Genomic DNA, 19,503 nt, shown 5'->3' on the forward strand with positions numbered 1-19,503 from the left:
AAGGTCTCGGACAACCACTTCTTTCCATCTGACGGTCGAAACGTGTTCTCTACCTAAATAGGCGGTTTAAGTTTTTGTTTTTGTTCTTCTAATTCCTTGCTCATGGAACGTTAAGGTCATTTCAATAATACTTCACAAAAGTCTCTCAAGTTTTGGACGTTGCACTAATACACCTTAACGTTTCAAGTTTAAACACAAAAAAACTTAGGGAAGAGGCGTGATTTCCTAAAATCCCTCCAAATCCATCAAAATTCTTCATGTTGTAAAATACTTAAAAATCAAATCATAATTGAATACAAATGAAGTTTTATGGACTACTTTATCTAGAATGAGTTCACTCAAATTTATAAGGAGTATTATGAACTCTTGAAATATCTATGGTCCAAACCGATCATTTTAAAGCGCTAACTTACTTTCTAGGTACTCGTTTGAGCACATTTAACAAGATTCATGATGATCCAAACCAATCATTTTGAAGGGCACCGTTGAATAAGGATTACTCTTGCAAAATCTCACTCAAATTGAAAAATCGTTTAGTTATCCAACTACAACACCATAAACAAAAGAAGATGGTGATGTCAATAAACAATAAAATGTCACTATGAAAATCAAAGGGCTCAATCATGTCCAATTAAAGTAAATTTTTTGTCGGAAAGTTAATAATCATCAAAGTCCACGGGAGGCCGAACAAGAAACCAAGGCAGTAGGCCAAACAAAGGACCACGGCGGCAGCCATTACACACGTCTAATTATTAACAGAAGCCATCCGCCAACGATGTCTGGCAGGCAACTGGGCAACAAGAGAGATGCTACATCTCCACAGACAATGCTACTTGTAAAAAGGAGAGGACTAACCCACAAGATATGGTCATGGCAAACCTACCAATATTAAATTTCAATCTCTTCCACTCCATGTGGTTACATACATACATACATACGTACGTACAACACACACACACACAAGAAGAAAGAAAATTCGGCCGAGTGTTAAAAACAAGCTGATATCAAAGAAATCAAACAATAAGGTTCATCAATTATATGCAATGCGTGCTGGACATGTCGGAAATATACCAACTAAACATCATAGACAAACCAAAACCGAAAAAGTTCCTACCAATGTTTATTTAGCAACACTTAATTTCATGATCTCATGTATGTAAAGATGAGGAACAAGGTCCGGAGCCGGACTGACTGATACGCTGATGGGCACAACTCAAAATGACCTATTCGAGTTTGAAGGCGAAGATGACTTGGCTTTTGCAAAATCAACTAGGTCCTTGAACAGAGCATCTTCCTTTTTCACTTGTTTTGTTGGGTTAGACGAATTAAGGGAGAGATTCTGAGTCTGTCCCACTAAGTTGTCATAAGATGCACCAGATGAACCAGATCCGCTGCCTGGAACGTTTTGTTGCTCAAAAAACTGTTGTCTCTGGTTATACCTGGAAGGTGGAGGAGGAAGGCTGACAGGAGAGTGACCATTGCCAGGAGACTGAGGATTCCCCAAAGACTGAGTATCCCAAGGAGCAGGAGGTAGCCCATCGATAGATTTGCTTCTAGGAGCTGGTTCATCATATACAGGCTTTCCCACGAATACAGGTGATGGAGTTGTGTTTTGGGAAGAAGGGGGTGAGGGTGATAGTGGAGCCAATCGTGAGGTGGAGCTGGAATGAACTGGAACTGCAAAGGATGTGGATTCTGATGCTGCAGAGGATCCTTCAGATTTGTAGGCTTCGCCACTGAGGTAATCAATCAGGCCAGGACCTAGAGTGATTGGCCTTTGCGAAGACGGTGGAGGAGGAAGAAGTGGGCTGACTCGCACAGGTTCAGCCTTGGCATTGGCTGATCTCTGGCCCTGTCCTTGTGAATTATCTCTTGATGACCTGCAATGAATTTCGCCGAATTTTTAAGAGGAACAAGAATATTAAAAATAGAAAATTAACGGAACTTACAATCTTCATATTCTTAATCGCACACATATAAGTAAAATTAGTAGAAACAAAAACAGGCAAAAATGAAACAATAAAACTCAGAAGAGCTCCTCTAACAATCACCTATGCGCTAGTTGGGAAAATTCATCCTCGGACTCATCGTCCTCATGGTTCACATTCACAAGTGGCACAACCGAAGATTCTGCTCCTCGTACTACAGTTGTAGTTCCTTTCACAATATCATCATGCCGGGAAATTACACGCTGCAGATCATCATTCAGTGCCAATCCCTGACATAGAAGATCCTCATCTCTGAAAGGAGAGCAGCACAACTGTCACTATTGTATCAAATCTATAAGTCAAAGTCAACATTTCATTAAATCACTTACGCAGTCTCATTCACAAGAAGCATGACACGCTTTTGGTATGAACGGCACTGATCAACAAGGTCAACAATCACTTCTTCCTTCAAACTCTGCCACATTTTGATCATTTATGACCGTTAAATTTGCATATATTAAGAGCCTGCGGGTAATACTTACGAATTTGGTTCATTTTTTACTATTTAGCAAAAGCCAAAGTAGAATTGTATGGGGGAAAAGAGGGAGAAAGAAAGGGCTCAGATGGGCGAGCTTTGCAAAATAGAATCATTGTTCTCTCAACAAAAATATTTCTAGAAAAACATAAAGGAGAAACTATCTTCTAATAATACCTTTTTGGAAAGAAATTAATCAGAACTCAAAAATAGGTAGAAAATATATTACCTCAGGATGCTTAGGATCCAACGCATTAAGCATTTCCATCAACACATCTGCAATTCCTCGGGCATTCTGAATCTCTGGCAAGCTGATTAAAGATAATTTCAATCAGGGATTCTGGATGGATCTATCATAGCTTCAATAATAATTCAAACAAGTTATACCAAAATAAAAAATAATCCCAACGAATAAAAAAAGATAGCATCTGTTACAGTATCACGCATTTATGTTTGAATTATGCGAATGATGGATTAACTATACAAAGGAAAGAAATGCTTTGAAGTCTATTGTTCAATTATCTTATTAGCACAAAATTCAACCACACAAAGATGAATTCTGTCATAAATTACAATTATGGACATTCAACAAGCAGCAGCTGAAATAGTTGCACAAAAAAATCGAAGCTGACTGACAGCTTTTATTAAAGATTAAGACCTAGAACTAATGGGATTTATAATAACAAGGATGTAAGAGACATCCTCATGTCAAGGGGAGAATTTGATATACACTTGACAAGGTTAAGGCCTTTCAGACATATAGTCAAATTTTTCTGCACTATTAAAGCACGCACAACACATTCAAAATTGATAATGAGAAAGGTATAAATTTTGTTTACGGAAAAAGTGATTCTATTTATAAGAAAAAGAAAAGAATGTGAACGAGAAACAATCGAATCACCAGTTTATGCAAAACCGTACAATATATGTATAACATGTCATACTGAGGGGTTTAATCCTGGGACATTTTCCAATTGCCTACATCTATTTTTAACCTCTTTCATGCAATCAACTCGCAAGTTTATCGTTATGATCAACATGCATGTAAAGGAAACAACAAGTGTTTGAAAAGGGAATAAATATCATACTGAAAAGGACCAAAAAATGTATGTTTCCAAGGAAACAATATTCTCAGCTAGTACCTAAGGCCAGATGCATCCGACTGGAGAGAAGCCTGAATGGCAGCATCATCATATGATGTAACAGGGGAAACTACTGGCTGGGTCTGGGGTGGAGTAAATATTGGTACACTGTTCTCTTCTCTTGGTGGAAATTCAACTCCAGCAGCCTGTCAGTTATCAAAGAAGAGAGTTAGGGGGAAGAAGAAGCTGAATAAAAAGAAAATAATTAAAATCCATAGTTTGTACCAAATATTGAATAGCAAGTTTATATCTAATTATAGCTGACCAAAATGATGGAAATGTTATTTTGGACCTATTAAACATCATTAAAAGGTGTGAAGGTAACTGCTTTGAAATTCAATAGTGTGAAAGCTGAGGCATAGACGCATTGCGTTTTTGTTTTTTTTTTTTTTTTTTGTCAGACAAGGCGAGGGGTAAGCCTCTCAGACATGAAATCTTATAGGAAGTATATAAATAATGCAATACTAATAAGTTGAAGTACTAGTGAGTTATTGAAGTATAATAATCAATCCCAAAATGACCACATATAAGCAATAATAGTCATTCAAGCATAAAACCAATCCCAAAAATTAAAAACTCAATTGGTCATAAAATATTCAAACCCCAAAAGATAAACTCAGTTCACCCGAATACTCATGGTGAATAGAACTCATACCAACATCACTATCATATTGGTCCAACCGATTAATGTGAAAAACGACGTATAGCAATGGCTTGCACTAGAGGAGGGTTTGCAAGATCACTATTACTTCCATCGTTCACAACATTTACCATCATTTGTCAAAACTGACGGCAGTTGGGCTGAACATGTTTACCCGTTAATCTTAATTTGATTAGGTCATATAATTAAACATAAATGTTTGAAAACATGGCCTATTAAGCAACTCAAAAGAAAAATAACAGCGTCGAATGTCATTTATTGGACCAGTGGGCCAAGCAGGGTCAGACTGGTGATATCATAAAGATATAACAACATGATTATATTCTATATATACCCATTCTTAGCCAGATGAAAGAAATATCCTATAAGGCAGTTTTAAAAGGAAATACATTTCAGAAAATGGGCTACTTTGATCAGTTTACCCAAAATTATTTAGAAAGTTCAATGGGGACACAGCTTAAGTACACATGCAAATACATAATACAGATTGAATTTTATAATGGCTTGAGTTTTAACCTTATCAAACTTACACGACTTCTACAAGATACTTACCACATAAGTTAAACTTCATACAAACCATAAATGCTAATATCTCAAGGAAAGATAACCCTAGTTGCTTGCAGATCACAAACAAAAGCTTAACATGAGTATAACACAGATGTGCTAAAAACAATTACCCTCAATTCATTATATGCTGCATGGTACTGGGGAAATCTTCCCCTTGGTCCCCCAAAAGCTTCTTGCCATGTATCTATCAGAATTAGTATCTTTTCCCTAACATTCAAGTCCGGCTGCATAATGGAATTAGAATAACAAAGCAGAAAGAAACTTAGTATCCTATTCATGCACATACTGGAAGGGGAAAATGAAGCAACAAGTCAGTAAAAACAAAAAAACAAAAGGTTGAGAGAGAAATTCAGCACCTTCTTCTTTACTATTTTGACCATTTCATGCAAGATATCACGCTCAACGATCTGCTGAAAAACACTCTCACCACAGTTCTTGCTCACAGTCTCCAATGCCTGCATCGAATAATAAATTAGGAAAAGCAAAAAGATATCATTGCTCAGAAATAGCTTGTTTTGTGCTGATGATAGGGTATAGCAAGGCAACCATGGAGCCATGACCGGTCCATCAATAATCACAAATTTATTGACATTTTCACAGGTATACATATTTTGGGATGGGAAGAGTACCAGAAACTTCACATCATGAATTTCATATTTTAAAAGAAAGAGGCAAAATTTATGACAAGGAATAACACAAACAATATTGAAAGTCTCAAAAGAAAAGGAATAGTACTAACAAAAAGAGCCAGGAGTTGTATTTTTGGATTTTTGCTGCCCAGGCGCTTCTTGAGTATCTTCAGGGCATCTTTTGCTTGCCTGAAATTTCAATCCAATTCATCGGCAAAATAAATGTACTTGCATTCTGAATATTTAAATTGGGAAAGAGATTCTATCAAAAATAATAATAATCTACCACAAAAGAAGATAAAAGAGGATAGTCTTCTGCGGGGTTTAAGAGCTAAGAGATGTTCAAGATATCAAAAGAGCCGGATACACCAAGATGCTCATAGAATCTAGTGAAAAATAAATGACTACTTTTACAAAGTTTCCAGTTCATCCCAAATCAATGTAACGAAAACTTTCTACTACCCTGTCAAATTTTCAAGTGTTACTATTCATGAGGACAGGAGTTCCTTATGAGATGAGCCACATATTCATATCAGGAGGAGATCACGTCTTCTATCAGGAGCCATAGTAACCTTCGTGTGTGCATGCACGTGTATATTTGAATACATGAACACACACACACACACACACACACACACACATAGAGAGAGAGAGAGAGAGGTGAACAGAGAACATAATTGGCAAATTTTATTCGACAGCAGATGCTTTTACCATTTCGTAGAATCCATTAGAAAATGTTTCCCTTGTTGGACATTTAGGATGAATCTATCCATGCATTACCACGTAATAAACTATGAGCACTTTCAAGTTTAAACCAACGACTGCGCCATCAATATTTCAGAAAGATTCAACGTACTCTACAATTTAAGTAATGTGACCTCTATATGGGTGGTTATACCTATACATTAAATTCAAATCTAACAAACAAAACTGAGGGAAAACAAAGTATTCATACCCAGGCTCCATATTGATAATATCGCATAATTCGATATTTATTGCCCAGTCTGGACCAATCAACATATCACTTGTTGCCCTCTCAGCACAAGCTGCAGCATTACCAGCCATGTCGAAAGTCCTAATTCCCCTTCACTTAAGTCCTTTATCCTTAAATTTCCTGAGAAAATAAGCCATAAATAAGTTCAATTACGTACAGTCCCGTTAGTTGTGAATGTAAAAGAACTCAATAAACGCAAGAAAAGGAAGCTCATACACCTATCACGAATTAGCTGGATGTCAGTAATCTTGTTCAATTCCAAAAGTTATTTTCTTACCCACCAAGACAAAACTTATGAGAATCCCAATTCAATAATCATAGTTGAAAACAGCGTAACTAGAATTTCCACTAGAAAATTGATCCACAAGTATGAATACCCGAAATTGCAATCGAAAAGAGTCTAAACAATTCAACCATTCGCTCATCCCAATCACAAATAAAAATCCCAAATCAAAAGAACATACAGTCAGATCGCCAATAAAGTACAATTAACACCAATCAAAGTTCAACGTCAACTCTGTACCCACAAAAATTTGAACGCAAAAAACACAGGGAAGCAAAACCCAGTTGGATATTAGTACTAAATTGAAAATCAACAATCGAATTAGCAAGAAAATGGCCCTGCGCTGAAACCCAGTTGACAAAACGATCAGAGAATAAGACAAGGGAATGAAAAGATTTGAGTATTTTGGGTCAGGATCTCAGGGAAAAAGCGTACCTGTGAAAACCCAGTATCAAATAGAATCAGAACCCACCAAAATGCCAAGATTTGAGAATTTGAGAAGAGGAATTGGGATAATCACGGGAGTGGGTTTTCCTTCGCTTTTCCTTTTCTCTGGGTTGGGGGATTGTTTTTGCTTGTTTGGTGGTAGTTTCTTCGCGTCAGCTTTTGCCGTTTAGAAATTAGAACCAAAACTTGGGAAACTTTTTCTACAAAATGAAAAAATATAAAATGAAAGTAAAAAAAAATGAGTTTTAACGAAAGGTTTACGGTACTGTTCATTTTAACGAAAAATCATATTTTTACACTTAAAATATCAATTCTACCCTTTATTTTGTCCTTATCATTAAAACTCAAAGTTTTCAAACCCTTTTCATTAATTTCCTTAAAAAAATTGTGTCAAGCTCCTGAATTTTTTTTTTTTCTGTTTTTAACAAGTTTGATACTAATTCATCACTCGCGCATTATTTGATTATTTGAGTGTTGTTTTATAGGAGGTATTGTATTAAGCCTATTATTTGTTCATAGTTAGACAAATTAAAGATGAAGGTTCAAATTATAAAACAACACAATAAGGTGCATTCAAGTGAGTAGTTATCACCAATCTCAAGTAGCAAACTTAGTTGAGGTTATTTAACAAATTGATAAAACTAAAACATTAGGAAAAATACTTTCGACTTAAAACATACAAACCAAAATGTACTTTTATGAAGATCATTACGGTTAATGTTTACAAGTCTTAAAGTCGTACTTAGAAAATAATACACTAGTGCTTGTCAATCTATAAATGTGGGTTGAAAATATGTATTTAGTCAAGTTAGCTGGAGCAGACAGTTGTGCTTCACCCTTTGTATCCAAGTTCGAACATTTTTCCCTTTATTTAGATAAGTCTAGTGTAACTATAATGTCATTTGTGTTGAAAAAGATGAGAATGATAGTTGACAAATGCGCTAGCGAAGGGGATGATTACAAGCGGTGGAAGTGGTGGCAGTAGTGTTAGTGGAAGAGTGGTGGACCAGCGATGATGGTGAGGGTGGTATGGAAATGGGGTAGTAAAAGTGGTGGTGATAGGAGTGTGGTGGTAGGGTGTTGGTGAAAGGGTGGTGGACCAAACAACGGTGAGAGGGGGTACAGAAATGGGGTAGTAAAAGCGGTGGTGATAAGTGTGGGGGTGCTAGTAGTGGTGGTTATTGTGGTGATGGCCATTGGAAACAGGGTCGGCCCTAAGAATTCGGGGGTCCTAGGTGAGCCTTAGAAGTGAGGCCCTAGAGTTCTATGACTCTCGACCCTTTGCACATTGACATGTGTAAAAAAAATTCACTAAATACATGAAAAGTCCATTTCTACATTAAATATCATTAAAAATTAATATTAAAAAAAAAAAAATGTACAAACATTACTCAAATATTACCCGTCTCGCGTTTTTAAATGCAAATGCATTTATTAAGTTTACATAATCTATTTTTTCAACCAATTCAAACTGAGAGAGAAGTCCCCATCCAGTACACCAAATTCCAATCATTTTTCTATTGTTACAATGTTACTTATTACATTCAATAAATGAATGAATGGTTGGATTACAGTGACAACTTCTTACAGCTAAGGAAAATACTAGAGTGAAGTGGATAATAATTTTCGTATACGCGCCTAGGTGGACGAGACGGATTTGAATAATTTATTATATATTATATAAACTAATTAATTTAAACATTAAATAATGTCATTTTTCAAAAAGTGAGAGTTTTAACCTTTTAGATATATAATAAAGATATCTGTGGAGTGATATTAAAATAGGGTAATAAAAACCCATTAAATAAACATAACGGTGATATTTAAGACAAAAGCAAAAAAGTAAAAATAAGATGGTGTGGACTATTTAAAAGGGAGAAGACGTGCATCTATAAAAAAAAAAAAAAAGATGTTGAGACCATCTTAAGTAAATTCATGCAATTAAAATGAGGTAGGAATAGAATTGTCTTCTTTCTCGCACAAGGCCGACCCTGCAACAAAAGATTTCTAGATTTTGGTGCTTACATATAAGCCCGCATAGCTCCTGCCCATCTCTGTCTAGACCTGCCTAAAAATTGGGGGCCTTTTCGAAGTGGGGGCGCTAGCCAGGCGCCTACTCCGGCTACCCTCAAGGGCGGCTCTGACTGGAAAGTGGTAGTGGTAACATTTTAATTGTCATATTTATGGTGGTTACTGTGATGTTCATGGGAAAGTGAAGTTGCAAAGGTCATGGTGATGGTAGTGAGTAGCGCTCACAGTTGCAATGGTAGCAATGCTGGTAGAGTGCTAGGGCGACAGCAATGGCAGTGTTCATGATGAAAGTAAGATAGTGATGCAATTGTGGTAGCCATAAGGATGGTCTTGGTGATGTGTGATAACGGTGATAAATTTATGATTTTCAAATTCTGAATTTTCTCCAAGCGAAAATTTTGAAATCCTATACTATAACGATGAATTGATATGCTAGTCTACAAGTTATAATTTTTGTTGAATTAATTTTCTCAACCAAATGCTTGAAACATCTTACCATGATCTTAATTGAATATTCTCTTTAATTTTTCCTTCGTATGTAAATTGGAAGTTTTAATTTTCTTAGAGCTTCCTTTTTGACTTTTATTTTTGCGAAATGATCCGGACCGTGTACGCATTTTAAAAGTGGTGACTGGGCCCACATGAATGTGGAATGGGAATGGTTGAGTCAGCATCTGCGTTGAATTTTTTCATCTATGTTATGTGTCGAAAACACGGTTTGATAAATTAAGTGTCATAATATGATTATTTGAATTTTTTTTTCAAGTTTCTCCCTAATTATTTTACCATATCTTGTATAATAAATCATATTTCTAACACATTGAAAAATCTCTTCTTATCATAAAAGTCAAATGAACTATTTTCAACATACTCTTGTCGTAGAATTAAAGTCAAATGAACCCAAAATAGTACCACGGTTGACTGGGTCAGTGGTCAGCCTCATCCTCCAAGTTCCATTTGTCTCTCACTTTGTTCACAAAGGAAAGAACTTGGCTGCCGAATAATTCGGCAGCCGGTCCTACTTACAACCAATTCGGGATGGACACGTGTCTAAGTTTTTTATTAAAAACACATGTCCATCCCGGATTGGTTGTAAACAGGATCGGCTACTGAATTTACAACAGCCAAGTTGTGTTCGTTCCCAAATAAGCTTATTTTTAGTTATGTTTCATAAAAAATTAACAAATTTAAGGTAATGTGGAACGAATTTTGAATTTTATAGAAACGACTTTCAAGTTTCAGAAGATAGAATAAAATCAAGTTCAAGGGGCGTAGCTAAAAATAAGTCTCACAAATATTTAGTATCCTTATCAATATAAATATTTAATTGATTGATATACATCTTCATTTATAAGTGGTACGTTTTTAGTTTGGGTCTTATTGATGACGATATTAATAAATTTAGTAACAAATTATTATGGTCGGTAAGTATATAGTTGTACCAAAATACTTACTTTAATTAATAATATACGTGATACATGAGAAAGAAGTGTTGAAAGCAAATCTCCTCGTGTTTTTATGCTTTAAAATAACTCAAGATTTGACTATAACTCAGTAATTTGAGCATTGAAGTTGCATTTCCCTTGGTCGGCAACTAGAGGCTTCTTCTCTTTTTTTTTTTTTTTTTTTTTTTTGGTTAAAAGAAAGATTTTATTAAACTTGAATATAAATGTTTACATCAGAAGCCAAAATGTTGAACAACCATTCTAGCTTAAACAAATACCATGTATGAAATCCTTCCATACGTAAGTGTTGACCCTAAAAATTACAAAGCTTACGTGGTGTGCAGGCCGAGTAACTAATGAGCTAACTACGTCCTTCGGTTGATGCGAGGCGTGCCAACTCGTCGGCCGAGCCTGGTCGAGGAGTACAATTTGCTGATGTTGCGTTGAACGAGTTGCTGACTTCTTGATCATGCGATTGCGGCCGAGGAAGGAACAAGTCTCGTCCTTCGAATTCTCAAGCCTAAAGACAAGGCTACTAGTTCTGCGAAGTTCACGAATCGTCAGTGCCGGATTCGGTCACAGTGATTATATTCATGAGAGTATAAGCATGTCGAATCGACACTAGACTATACGGACACAAGTACTCAAAGGAAATGTATGTCTTGATGGTAAATGTGGTTCGGCCGACAAAATGCTGAACTCTGAAACTTACTTGTGAGTATCCAATCATAAAATCACTCAGCGTTCAATGCGCCGAATGTCGTAACTCGTGACACCTTACTTCGTCGAGAAGGCTAATAAGATGACATCTACCAATAAGGATTCAGAAACCCTTCTCGATCAAGACTTGGATAAATAGTCAGTCGGCCTCGACGCAGTGCTGTTTATCCAAATTGAAGGTGCTCATCAGTTGGCTGATTATACAGCAATAGTGTTGTTTATCCAAACTGAAGATATTCGCCGGTTGCCTTCACAGTGTTATTTATCCAAACTGAAAATGTGTCGGTAGAAAAAGAAAATAAAAAATCTCAAAATGTTTGAGAGGTTTGCGCAGGGCAGTTGTGTGTTGAATTGGAGGGGCTTGAATGATGCACTCTCTTCTCTATTTATAGCAACAACTCTTCCTTGAGATCAAGTTGAAACCACATTCAAATTAGGACTTCCTATTTTGTTCCAACTTTATCTCGACCAATCCTACTCCTATTAGGACTTTGAACTCACCCCCTTTTTCAGGCCGTATTCATTGCCGGCCGAGAATCCATATTACACTAGGGCTCCTTATCGTATTAGGACTTCTTCGACCCATCTGCTCATCCAAACTACTCCTTCTTGCAATAGGACTCAACCACCTTTACTGAACAGCTTGGGACCACCAGGCAACCCATAGTATATTTGGAAAAGCATTGGGCCGAACCTACGTTTGGCCCAAAAATATTATTTTGGGCCCAAACAGTAAGACAAAAGACTCCACTACATGTGTTGCCCGATTACAGACTCGGGGAGCAAAAGTAAAATTTACTGACTTCAATTGCATTTGTATACACTTAATATCAAATAGAAACCTTCAATCGCGACATTTGGTTGAGTAATTCCACTGATTATATCCACAAATTCCTTTGAATCCGATTCCACCTAGACAACATCAAACCCTTTATCCACGTATGCCACCAATCCTGCCCGTATTGCCTTCGCCTCCGCCATAAGACTAGACTCACAAAGAATGTTACCCACACCTCATGCCTCCTTGAAAATTCCAGCATAATCCCGTGACACCCAACCATATCCTCCTCGTCCCGTTTCTCTAACCCAAGCTCCATGACAATTAATTTTAATTTCACGAAACGAAGGCCTCTGCTGACATGATGGCAATACACGCGGAAAAAAACGTGAAATATGGGGAAGCGAATTACCGACCTCAATTTCCACCAAATTAGTCGTCATTTCACAAATTCAATGACAGGAGCCGTGTTTCATATTGTCATTTCACGATGGCAATACACACGGTCATATGATGATTGCATTAAATACATATATTCACATGAATTACATCCAATTGCCAAATAATGATTGTATTAAATATGTAAGTAGTGTAGCCAATCTCAAAGTTTACTACTACGAATCAAATATCATAACAAGTGGACAAATGAGGTCCTTTTTTTCTTTTCTAATTGAACTTTTAAAGTATTTTCGTATAAAATTTATAGTTGGAGTATTTTTATTGTAAACACAAGTGAACAAATGAAAAATATCAATAGCCAAAAGAGCCAAAGTGAAAATCTTAAACGTATAGTGGTAGCAAGGAACATTGTAGAAACGCTATCCAAGTCCCTTAATTGTGACCCTACTTTTGTATTTGGATGAGGAATTATCAAGTACCAAGTCTCCCTTTAGTCTGCACTAGTAAGAAATGCATATACATGAATCTAGTGCAAAATAAAGGGAGTCTTGGTACTTGAAATATTTATAGGCATATACGTATGAATCTAGTTTCATTTCTTACTAGTGCAGACTAAACGCACGAGAAAGATTTATAAGCATATATACATGAATATAGTTTTAATACAAGCATTTGTATCTAATTAAACAAAGGCCTTGAAGGCTTGAACCTTATTTTAATTAATTAGCACGAGAACTAAACCATGTGCCATACGGTTGGTCCAAGTTCACGGTATCAGTAATTAGTAAGAACTTGAATGTTGGGTTGCAAGCTTCAATGTCTTTAATACAAGGGCAAAAATCTTGCGCTTGATTCTCCCTCTAACTGGAGGCACGAGGCAGTATCCCTTGCTGCTCCTTCCTGATCCGATGACCCTCTCAACATTGCTCCGAACTCGACGGCCATAGCCTTGATGACCGTCTTCCTTTCCATCTCCGTGAGTAGTACTGCGTACATTCGCGCGCCTACGTATGTACATGTATGCGTGTTTAAGTGTTTGTGTGTGTGAGAGAGAGTGAGAGAGGAATAAGAGAAGGTTGCATATGAGAAGTATAAATAGTCGAGCAGGAGCAGATATCTGTTTTGGAGGAGAGTAGGAGGGAGAGAAGGAACCTTCGTCCCGATTTCATGCACTTTCGTGCATGCCTGCCTTGCATGTTTTGTTGTGTGGAGGCACGACTGGTAACTGTTTTGTTTTCTAGTTTTTACTTTTTATTTTCTTTCATCAGACGTAGAGAGAAATTATATCGAGGAAAAGAGTGAGGAAGAAGGTTGTGAAAGAGATGAGAGAGAAATGAAAGAGAATGTAGGAAATGTATACAAAGTTTACAACTTAAAAGAGTTTTAAATTTTTTGGTTTTTATTTTAAGTTTGTATATAATTAAGATGTAAATTAGGTACCTTTACACGAGTCATACTTTACTGTGAAACGAATTGGATGAGGCCAAGTTACAAAGAAATGGATTACAAAAATGTTAGATACAAGGATTGTAAACGCATTTAATAAGTATTTCAAAAGCTTTCGTGACAGATTATAAATATTAAAAGATTATTGGTGTTACTTTTTTTCCTTTCTTATGTTATGTGCTCGGTTGGCATAAAGGTTGGATTTTATTTTATTTATTTATTTTTTTTTTTTTTTTAAGAAACCTCAACGGTACGAGAGAAATTTTATACAAAGGGTTGGATTTGATATGGATAACCTTCCAAAATGCAAGGCCTATTGAAGGTAGATTAGAATGAGTTTTCATTTTAAGGGGATTAGAAGAGGATTGTGCATGAAGAAAACTTCTCATTTCTCGTCCTCCCATTTTGACGAGAATTGAAATGAATAAGTTTTCTTCTTAAGTAATCTGACTACTACCTAAGTTTGTAATAAAAAAAAATTTCATTTTTTTCAACATATCTTAAAAATAGTGCATTATCCATATTTCAATATGATCTTGTATACCAACGAGGCTTGTGTAACTTTTAGAGACGGTTCAAGAATAGTCTCTGTTTTAGAGACCATATTAAAAAGTGAGCATCCAATATAAAACCACAATAGGAGGAACATATGGATTTGTAATAACAGGATGATTCCCACTGAATACTTGGCGTGCAAGCAAACATACGCATAATTACAATAAGAGTGCAGTTTATTCTGTTGAACCCACAATTTGATTAAACCACCCCACCATCAATATTTGTCTTCAAATATCCAATCCTACCCTCTCTTTTTTATATTGAATTCACCCCTTCTAGAAATCAAATTCAAAAAGGCAATTCGCTAAATCATTCATTTTGACATTTGGTTGCTGAAATAATTGAAATCAAATATTGACAACATTTAGTCAATATATCAATGACACAACGATGATATAACTAGGACATGGTAAAACAGATCTTTTAAGCAACCTAGTGTCAAAATTGAATCATTTAGCCGAAGATCAACAAAAAAAAAAAAAAAAAAAAAAAAACCCTATAGCCACCCATTCCCATTACTATTAAACATAAACAACGAAGTGGATTCATAATCGGCGTTTGATAGTGGGGCAGTTACATCAAACTGTGGGATGTCAATAAAACAATCATTACAATAATTACCATAGTAAATCAAGCAGAAGAAGTTTCGTGTTCTATTGTTGTTTGGATTGCATGATTGAACCCTGACATCATTCTTGAATTAGAGACGGGGGATCATCTGAAGAGTCGCTGAGAGAATCAAAGTCAGAGGTGCGATATTCTATTTTCAAAGAATGTCCTAGGGGGATGATCACTAAACCCATCAGATTCCATGACCAAGGAGATTAATAACATTGGGAACGGCATTACCTATTGAGCTTCCTTATTTATTTCATAAACTAGTCTAATTAAGTTCCTTTTATTATATAAATAAGTTGTGATTTGGATGCGAAGACGAAGTTGGAATATAATTTTATCTCTATTGAGTTAGCCTCCTATAGCTTCTCTTTTTTTAGCTTGCGTATTGTTATTTCCCTTCCTATTCTCTGCAGCTTCAGGACAACTCTCAACAGTAATTAGTAGAAAAAAAATGTAAAAACTAAATGGAATGCAAATACAGAAGAAGCAAAAGACATGTCAAGGAACAAAGACATTTGCCATTGAATTGACGCGTGAACAAATTGGTCTTAGTCGCAGAAATTATTTTGAATCAGTTACATGTCCCCCCAAACAATCTGTGTGTTATAGCAACATGAGCATTTGGCCTTATGAGACTTCACAAACAATTCTTTGAACTTTACACACGAAAACCGATTCCTTCTCTTCCTCTGGCATTGGCTGCTGAAGTCGCAGAGCCTTAAAGGTATTAAAAACTTTCAAGGTTATGTTTTATATGCAATAGACTTCAAAGAATCAAAGAAGGAATGCAAATAGAACTTGAAATATGGATTTTGGCGTTCCCCACTTGTCCCGAGGATGGGAAGAATCTGTACGTGCAGCTATTCGTTTGGTGTGATCCCCTTGTCTTCCCTGAAATATTGATTCACAAATGAAGAATAAAACCTCTACTTCATAACTGATCTTTCACATAGTAAGCTATGGTGACATGACAATCGACAAGCATTCTTAAAAGAAGGAACATGTGGAATTTTACCTCTACAGCATCCTTGAGAGGCCCCCAGCATTCAATTCTGTTGTACTTCTTCAAACTAGAATGAAAGTAAACCCGAACCAAAGCATTCAGTAGTTCGGGATGCTCTCTGAAAAGTAGCGAGTCTCCATGTAACAAAGCTTTGAGTACCTGGTTTGTATGGAAACCAAAAGATAGGAAATGTTTGAACACCGCTTCATTCATTTAACAATCAGAATATCCTTTACCGTTTCAAACAAAAAAGTACGCGTAAAGAGAGGCAAAGTATGCATTTTGAAAACAATAATGATGATGAGGAGTTGCAGTACATATCAGAATGAAGGTAAGAAGACCATAAAACTTGCTAAACTTAGATGACCAGTATGAAGTAAAACTTTTTTCACCGGGTCTCAGGTATGCCAATGGCCGTCTATAGTGTGGTATTGTCCTTTAAGTTGAATTTGGTATGAGAAGCGAAGCATTACATCTGATATTAGGACTAAATTTAGGGAAGATTTCATAACACGTCAGAGTAGTGTCTTACGAGAGATGCTTACCAAAGGCATTTCTTTGGAAAAGATGTGATATCTGAATTCGGCAGCCAGGTTAAGCATATTGGGACCGCTCACATAGCAATGGATATGCAGGCACATTTCACCATTCACCTTTTTCCATTCTGCAACGACGTCATCCTTGCTGTACCATCCTTTTAGCTGCAATAAGGATCCAATAACAAAATCTCTCATAACAAATTTTAGGAGCCTTGAGAAGAAATAAAGTATAAAGCATACCTGATCGAGGTTGATGACATTGGAGATCTTTAAGGTCAGGTTAGCTGTGAAGTCACAGTGAGATAGGATATATGTTCTCGGGGTGATTCCAACATAATTATTCATCTCTTCTCCCATAAATTCAACTTTTAGTTTGGAGGCTTCGAATCTCGCTGGACCCAAAAGACTAGCGGCCTACAAGCAAGAACATAATGTTTTCATTCGGCACTCCATGAACCCAATTTTAACATTCACATTGCAGAAAACAATTTGAGCTTCTTAAACCAGCAAGAGAACATCAATAATGCACTAAAAAATTAATGAACCTAAAGGGTATAAAGGTTTCGTTTCCATCATTTACACGAATCTGGAGCAGTAGCTGAGCAGTATAATCATAATTACACAGACAACTCTCTGCAACAGGGAGGCATATTTTACAAATTGCAACCCAACGGAAAGGGGCATTCGAACTTGGGTGCACAGGGGGAAACACACTGCTGTAACCAATTTGGCTATGCCGAGTCTTCAACCACATCATATCTTTTTGTAATGAAAACCAAGGAACAAATATGGACTTCTCATGGGGATGAATATATTGACAAATTAAAACATTATCCATTGGACATAATTAAGCATAAAAAATAACAAAATGTTGGTAGCTAAAAGCAACTTCTAGGACATAGCTAACTCGATTAACTTGTCTAAAAGTTGTAATGTTGAACAATCCCGTTAGCAAGCAATACTGGGAGGAAGGTTTGAACACATGACCTCGCCTGCAAGGTAAACGCTCTTGACCATATGAGCTACAAGTCTCTAACTACAAATAGTCAAATACAAATTAAATGTTGCAATGCCTGTATGAATAAACAGTAGAAATTGCATAATAAAAAAGATATTGAGGAAAAAGGGGAGAAAATGGATATATGTACCTCAGAAACAAGGGCATTGTAGGAGTCTGTGTTGTTGCTGATGGCAGAAAGCAAAACAGACTTATTGGGTTTTTTTGGGGAGACAAAAGTTGTGGTTTTGTTCAAGGTCCTCAGTGGCGATGGTGGAAATACATAATAAGCACAATGAGTGGCCATGGAAGATGCATAACCCTGTTTTGGTCATCTTCTTTCACCTGCAACCATTGTTTCTTCCCTCCTCCTCCTCTGAATTTGGTTGCAGAGTTAGAGAGAGAGAGAGAGAGATGAGAAATTAGAGAGAGAAAAGGAAAGAGGAAGGAAGAAGAATGTGTGGAGGATTGTAGTTCATAGCTGTGGTCGTGTGGTGGACTGCGAGGCACCTCCTTTGCACCAAAACTCCAAAATCTATGTGTTTGATGCCCCTTCACCACACATTTTTTTTTCTCTCCTTTTTTTTTTTTTTTTTTTTTTTTTTTCTTCTTCGAAATGGTTTGATTTAAATTTAAAGTGAGAGATTCAGTGTATGGTGATTGGTCATGAATCCAACTTTCTGACACGTCATCAGCAGCTTGATTTTTTGATAAACCAGTGTGGATAATATGATTACGTGGACTCAGATGGGTGCCACATGATGCATCCACACCTACTTTTTTACACTAGTCAAGCATTACATGGCCCATTAAGCTTACGAACCCAATGTGGAATGAGTGGCAGTCGCCTCACACAGCCCAAAACAAATATGATTCGTGAGTACTACTTGACACTGACCCATGGAGGCATTTGGACTATAATACAATGTCAGGCAGAAAAAATAGACTTTTACGTGTCGGTGGTGTGCTTATTAACACCTACTTATGGAGATGTTATTTGTTTAGGAAGTCACGGTGGCATACCAAAAGGTAAATAAGTCCTTTAATGAATCAAATGTGTATTTTTATAAAAGAATTGGTGCAATTTTATCACAAGTTTTAGGGCTTGCATAACAGATGATCTTAGAAGAACTTGTTTGTAAAACAAAAACAAGTAAAATTTTGCATTGTTATGAATTTAGCGAAGCTTCTAATAGTTTAGTACGAGAATAATCTTTTGAAAACGAGCACATTGGAAGTGTGTTTGGTAAAAGTGTCTAAAATAAATAAATATGAAGTCATGTTTGGTAGTGAAGTCTTGTAATATAAATTATAAAGTGGTAGAGGTGGTAGCGGTTGCAATGATGTTGGTGATAGTGAGGCTTGGTTTGGTACTAAGGTGATTCTGAAAAAAGCTGAGAGCTGTTTTTGTGTTTGGTAAACATTCAGCTTCAGCTTTTTTTCACAGTTTTGGATGAAAAAAAACAAAAAACAAGAAGCTGCAAAACCTAGCTTTGAAAAACCGACTTTTTTCACATCTGTTTTACATAAAAGTTTACCAAACACTATAATACTGCTTTTTTTTTTTTTTTTTTTTCAAAAGCACTTTTACAAAAAAGTTTACCAAACACTCTGCTGCTTTATTTCACAGTTACTTATTTTCACAGCACAGTAGAAACAGTTTTTTTTCAAAGCACAACAATACCAAACCAGCCCTGAAAATGGTGGCGCTAGTAGTGGATCTAGTAGTGGGTATGGGCGGTGGCAGGGGCAAATGTGGTGGGAATGATGGCTTAGTAGATGG

At 36.4% G+C, this 19,503-nt stretch overlaps 2 protein-coding genes across 2 annotated transcripts; both read right to left on the minus strand.

The window, feature by feature from the left end:
* Positions 1-1,004: 1,004 nt before the first annotated feature.
* LOC103938100 (TOM1-like protein 3) lies at positions 1,005-7,349 on the minus strand. The gene is made up of 10 exons (XM_009348101.3): positions 7,175-7,349; positions 6,418-6,576; positions 5,573-5,651; positions 5,190-5,288; positions 4,944-5,057; positions 3,606-3,751; positions 2,693-2,774; positions 2,318-2,403; positions 2,052-2,240; positions 1,005-1,880 (listed from the first exon to the last, which is right to left on the minus strand). Exons 2-10 carry the CDS (start codon positions 6,525-6,527, stop codon positions 1,214-1,216), a joined length of 1,572 nt encoding a protein of 523 aa, XP_009346376.2. The 5' UTR covers positions 6,528-6,576; positions 7,175-7,349; the 3' UTR covers positions 1,005-1,213.
* An 8,328-nt stretch (positions 7,350-15,677) lies between these two features.
* LOC103956540 (magnesium dechelatase SGRL, chloroplastic) lies at positions 15,678-18,299 on the minus strand. The gene is made up of 5 exons (XM_009368542.3): positions 17,872-18,299; positions 16,964-17,137; positions 16,730-16,885; positions 16,197-16,343; positions 15,678-16,072 (listed from the first exon to the last, which is right to left on the minus strand). Exons 1-5 carry the CDS (start codon positions 18,025-18,027, stop codon positions 15,956-15,958), a joined length of 750 nt encoding a protein of 249 aa, XP_009366817.2. The 5' UTR covers positions 18,028-18,299; the 3' UTR covers positions 15,678-15,955.
* Between the last annotated feature and the right edge of the window lie 1,204 nt (positions 18,300-19,503).

This window comes from the organism of the source record quoted next, unplaced genomic scaffold (genome assembly GCF_019419815.1).
Source record: "Pyrus x bretschneideri cultivar Hongxiangsu unplaced genomic scaffold, Pyrus_bretschneideri_v1 Contig81, whole genome shotgun sequence".
Taxonomy (NCBI): Eukaryota; Viridiplantae; Streptophyta; class Magnoliopsida; order Rosales; family Rosaceae; genus Pyrus; species Pyrus x bretschneideri.

Coding starts and splice junctions, on each gene's coding strand:
- LOC103938100 (XM_009348101.3), bottom strand. CDS start 6,527: ATGGCTGGTAATGCTGCAGCTTGTGCTGAGAGGGCAACAAGTGATATG. Junction 5,652..6,417: donor ATTATCAATATGGAGCCTGG/GTATGAATACTT, acceptor TTGAAATTTCAG/GCAAGCAAAAGATGCCCTGA. Junction 2,404..2,692: donor TGGATCCTAAGCATCCTGAG/GTAATATATTTT, acceptor AAAATGTGGCAG/AGTTTGAAGGAAGAAGTGAT.
- LOC103956540 (XM_009368542.3), bottom strand. CDS start 18,027: ATGGCCACTCATTGTGCTTATTATGTATTTCCACCATCGCCACTGAGG. Junction 17,138..17,871: donor ACAATGCCCTTGTTTCTGAG/GTACATATATCC, acceptor TCTTGCTTGTAG/GCCGCTAGTCTTTTGGGTCC. Junction 16,073..16,196: donor CTCTCAAGGATGCTGTAGAG/GTAAAATTCCAC, acceptor TCAATATTTCAG/GGAAGACAAGGGGATCACAC.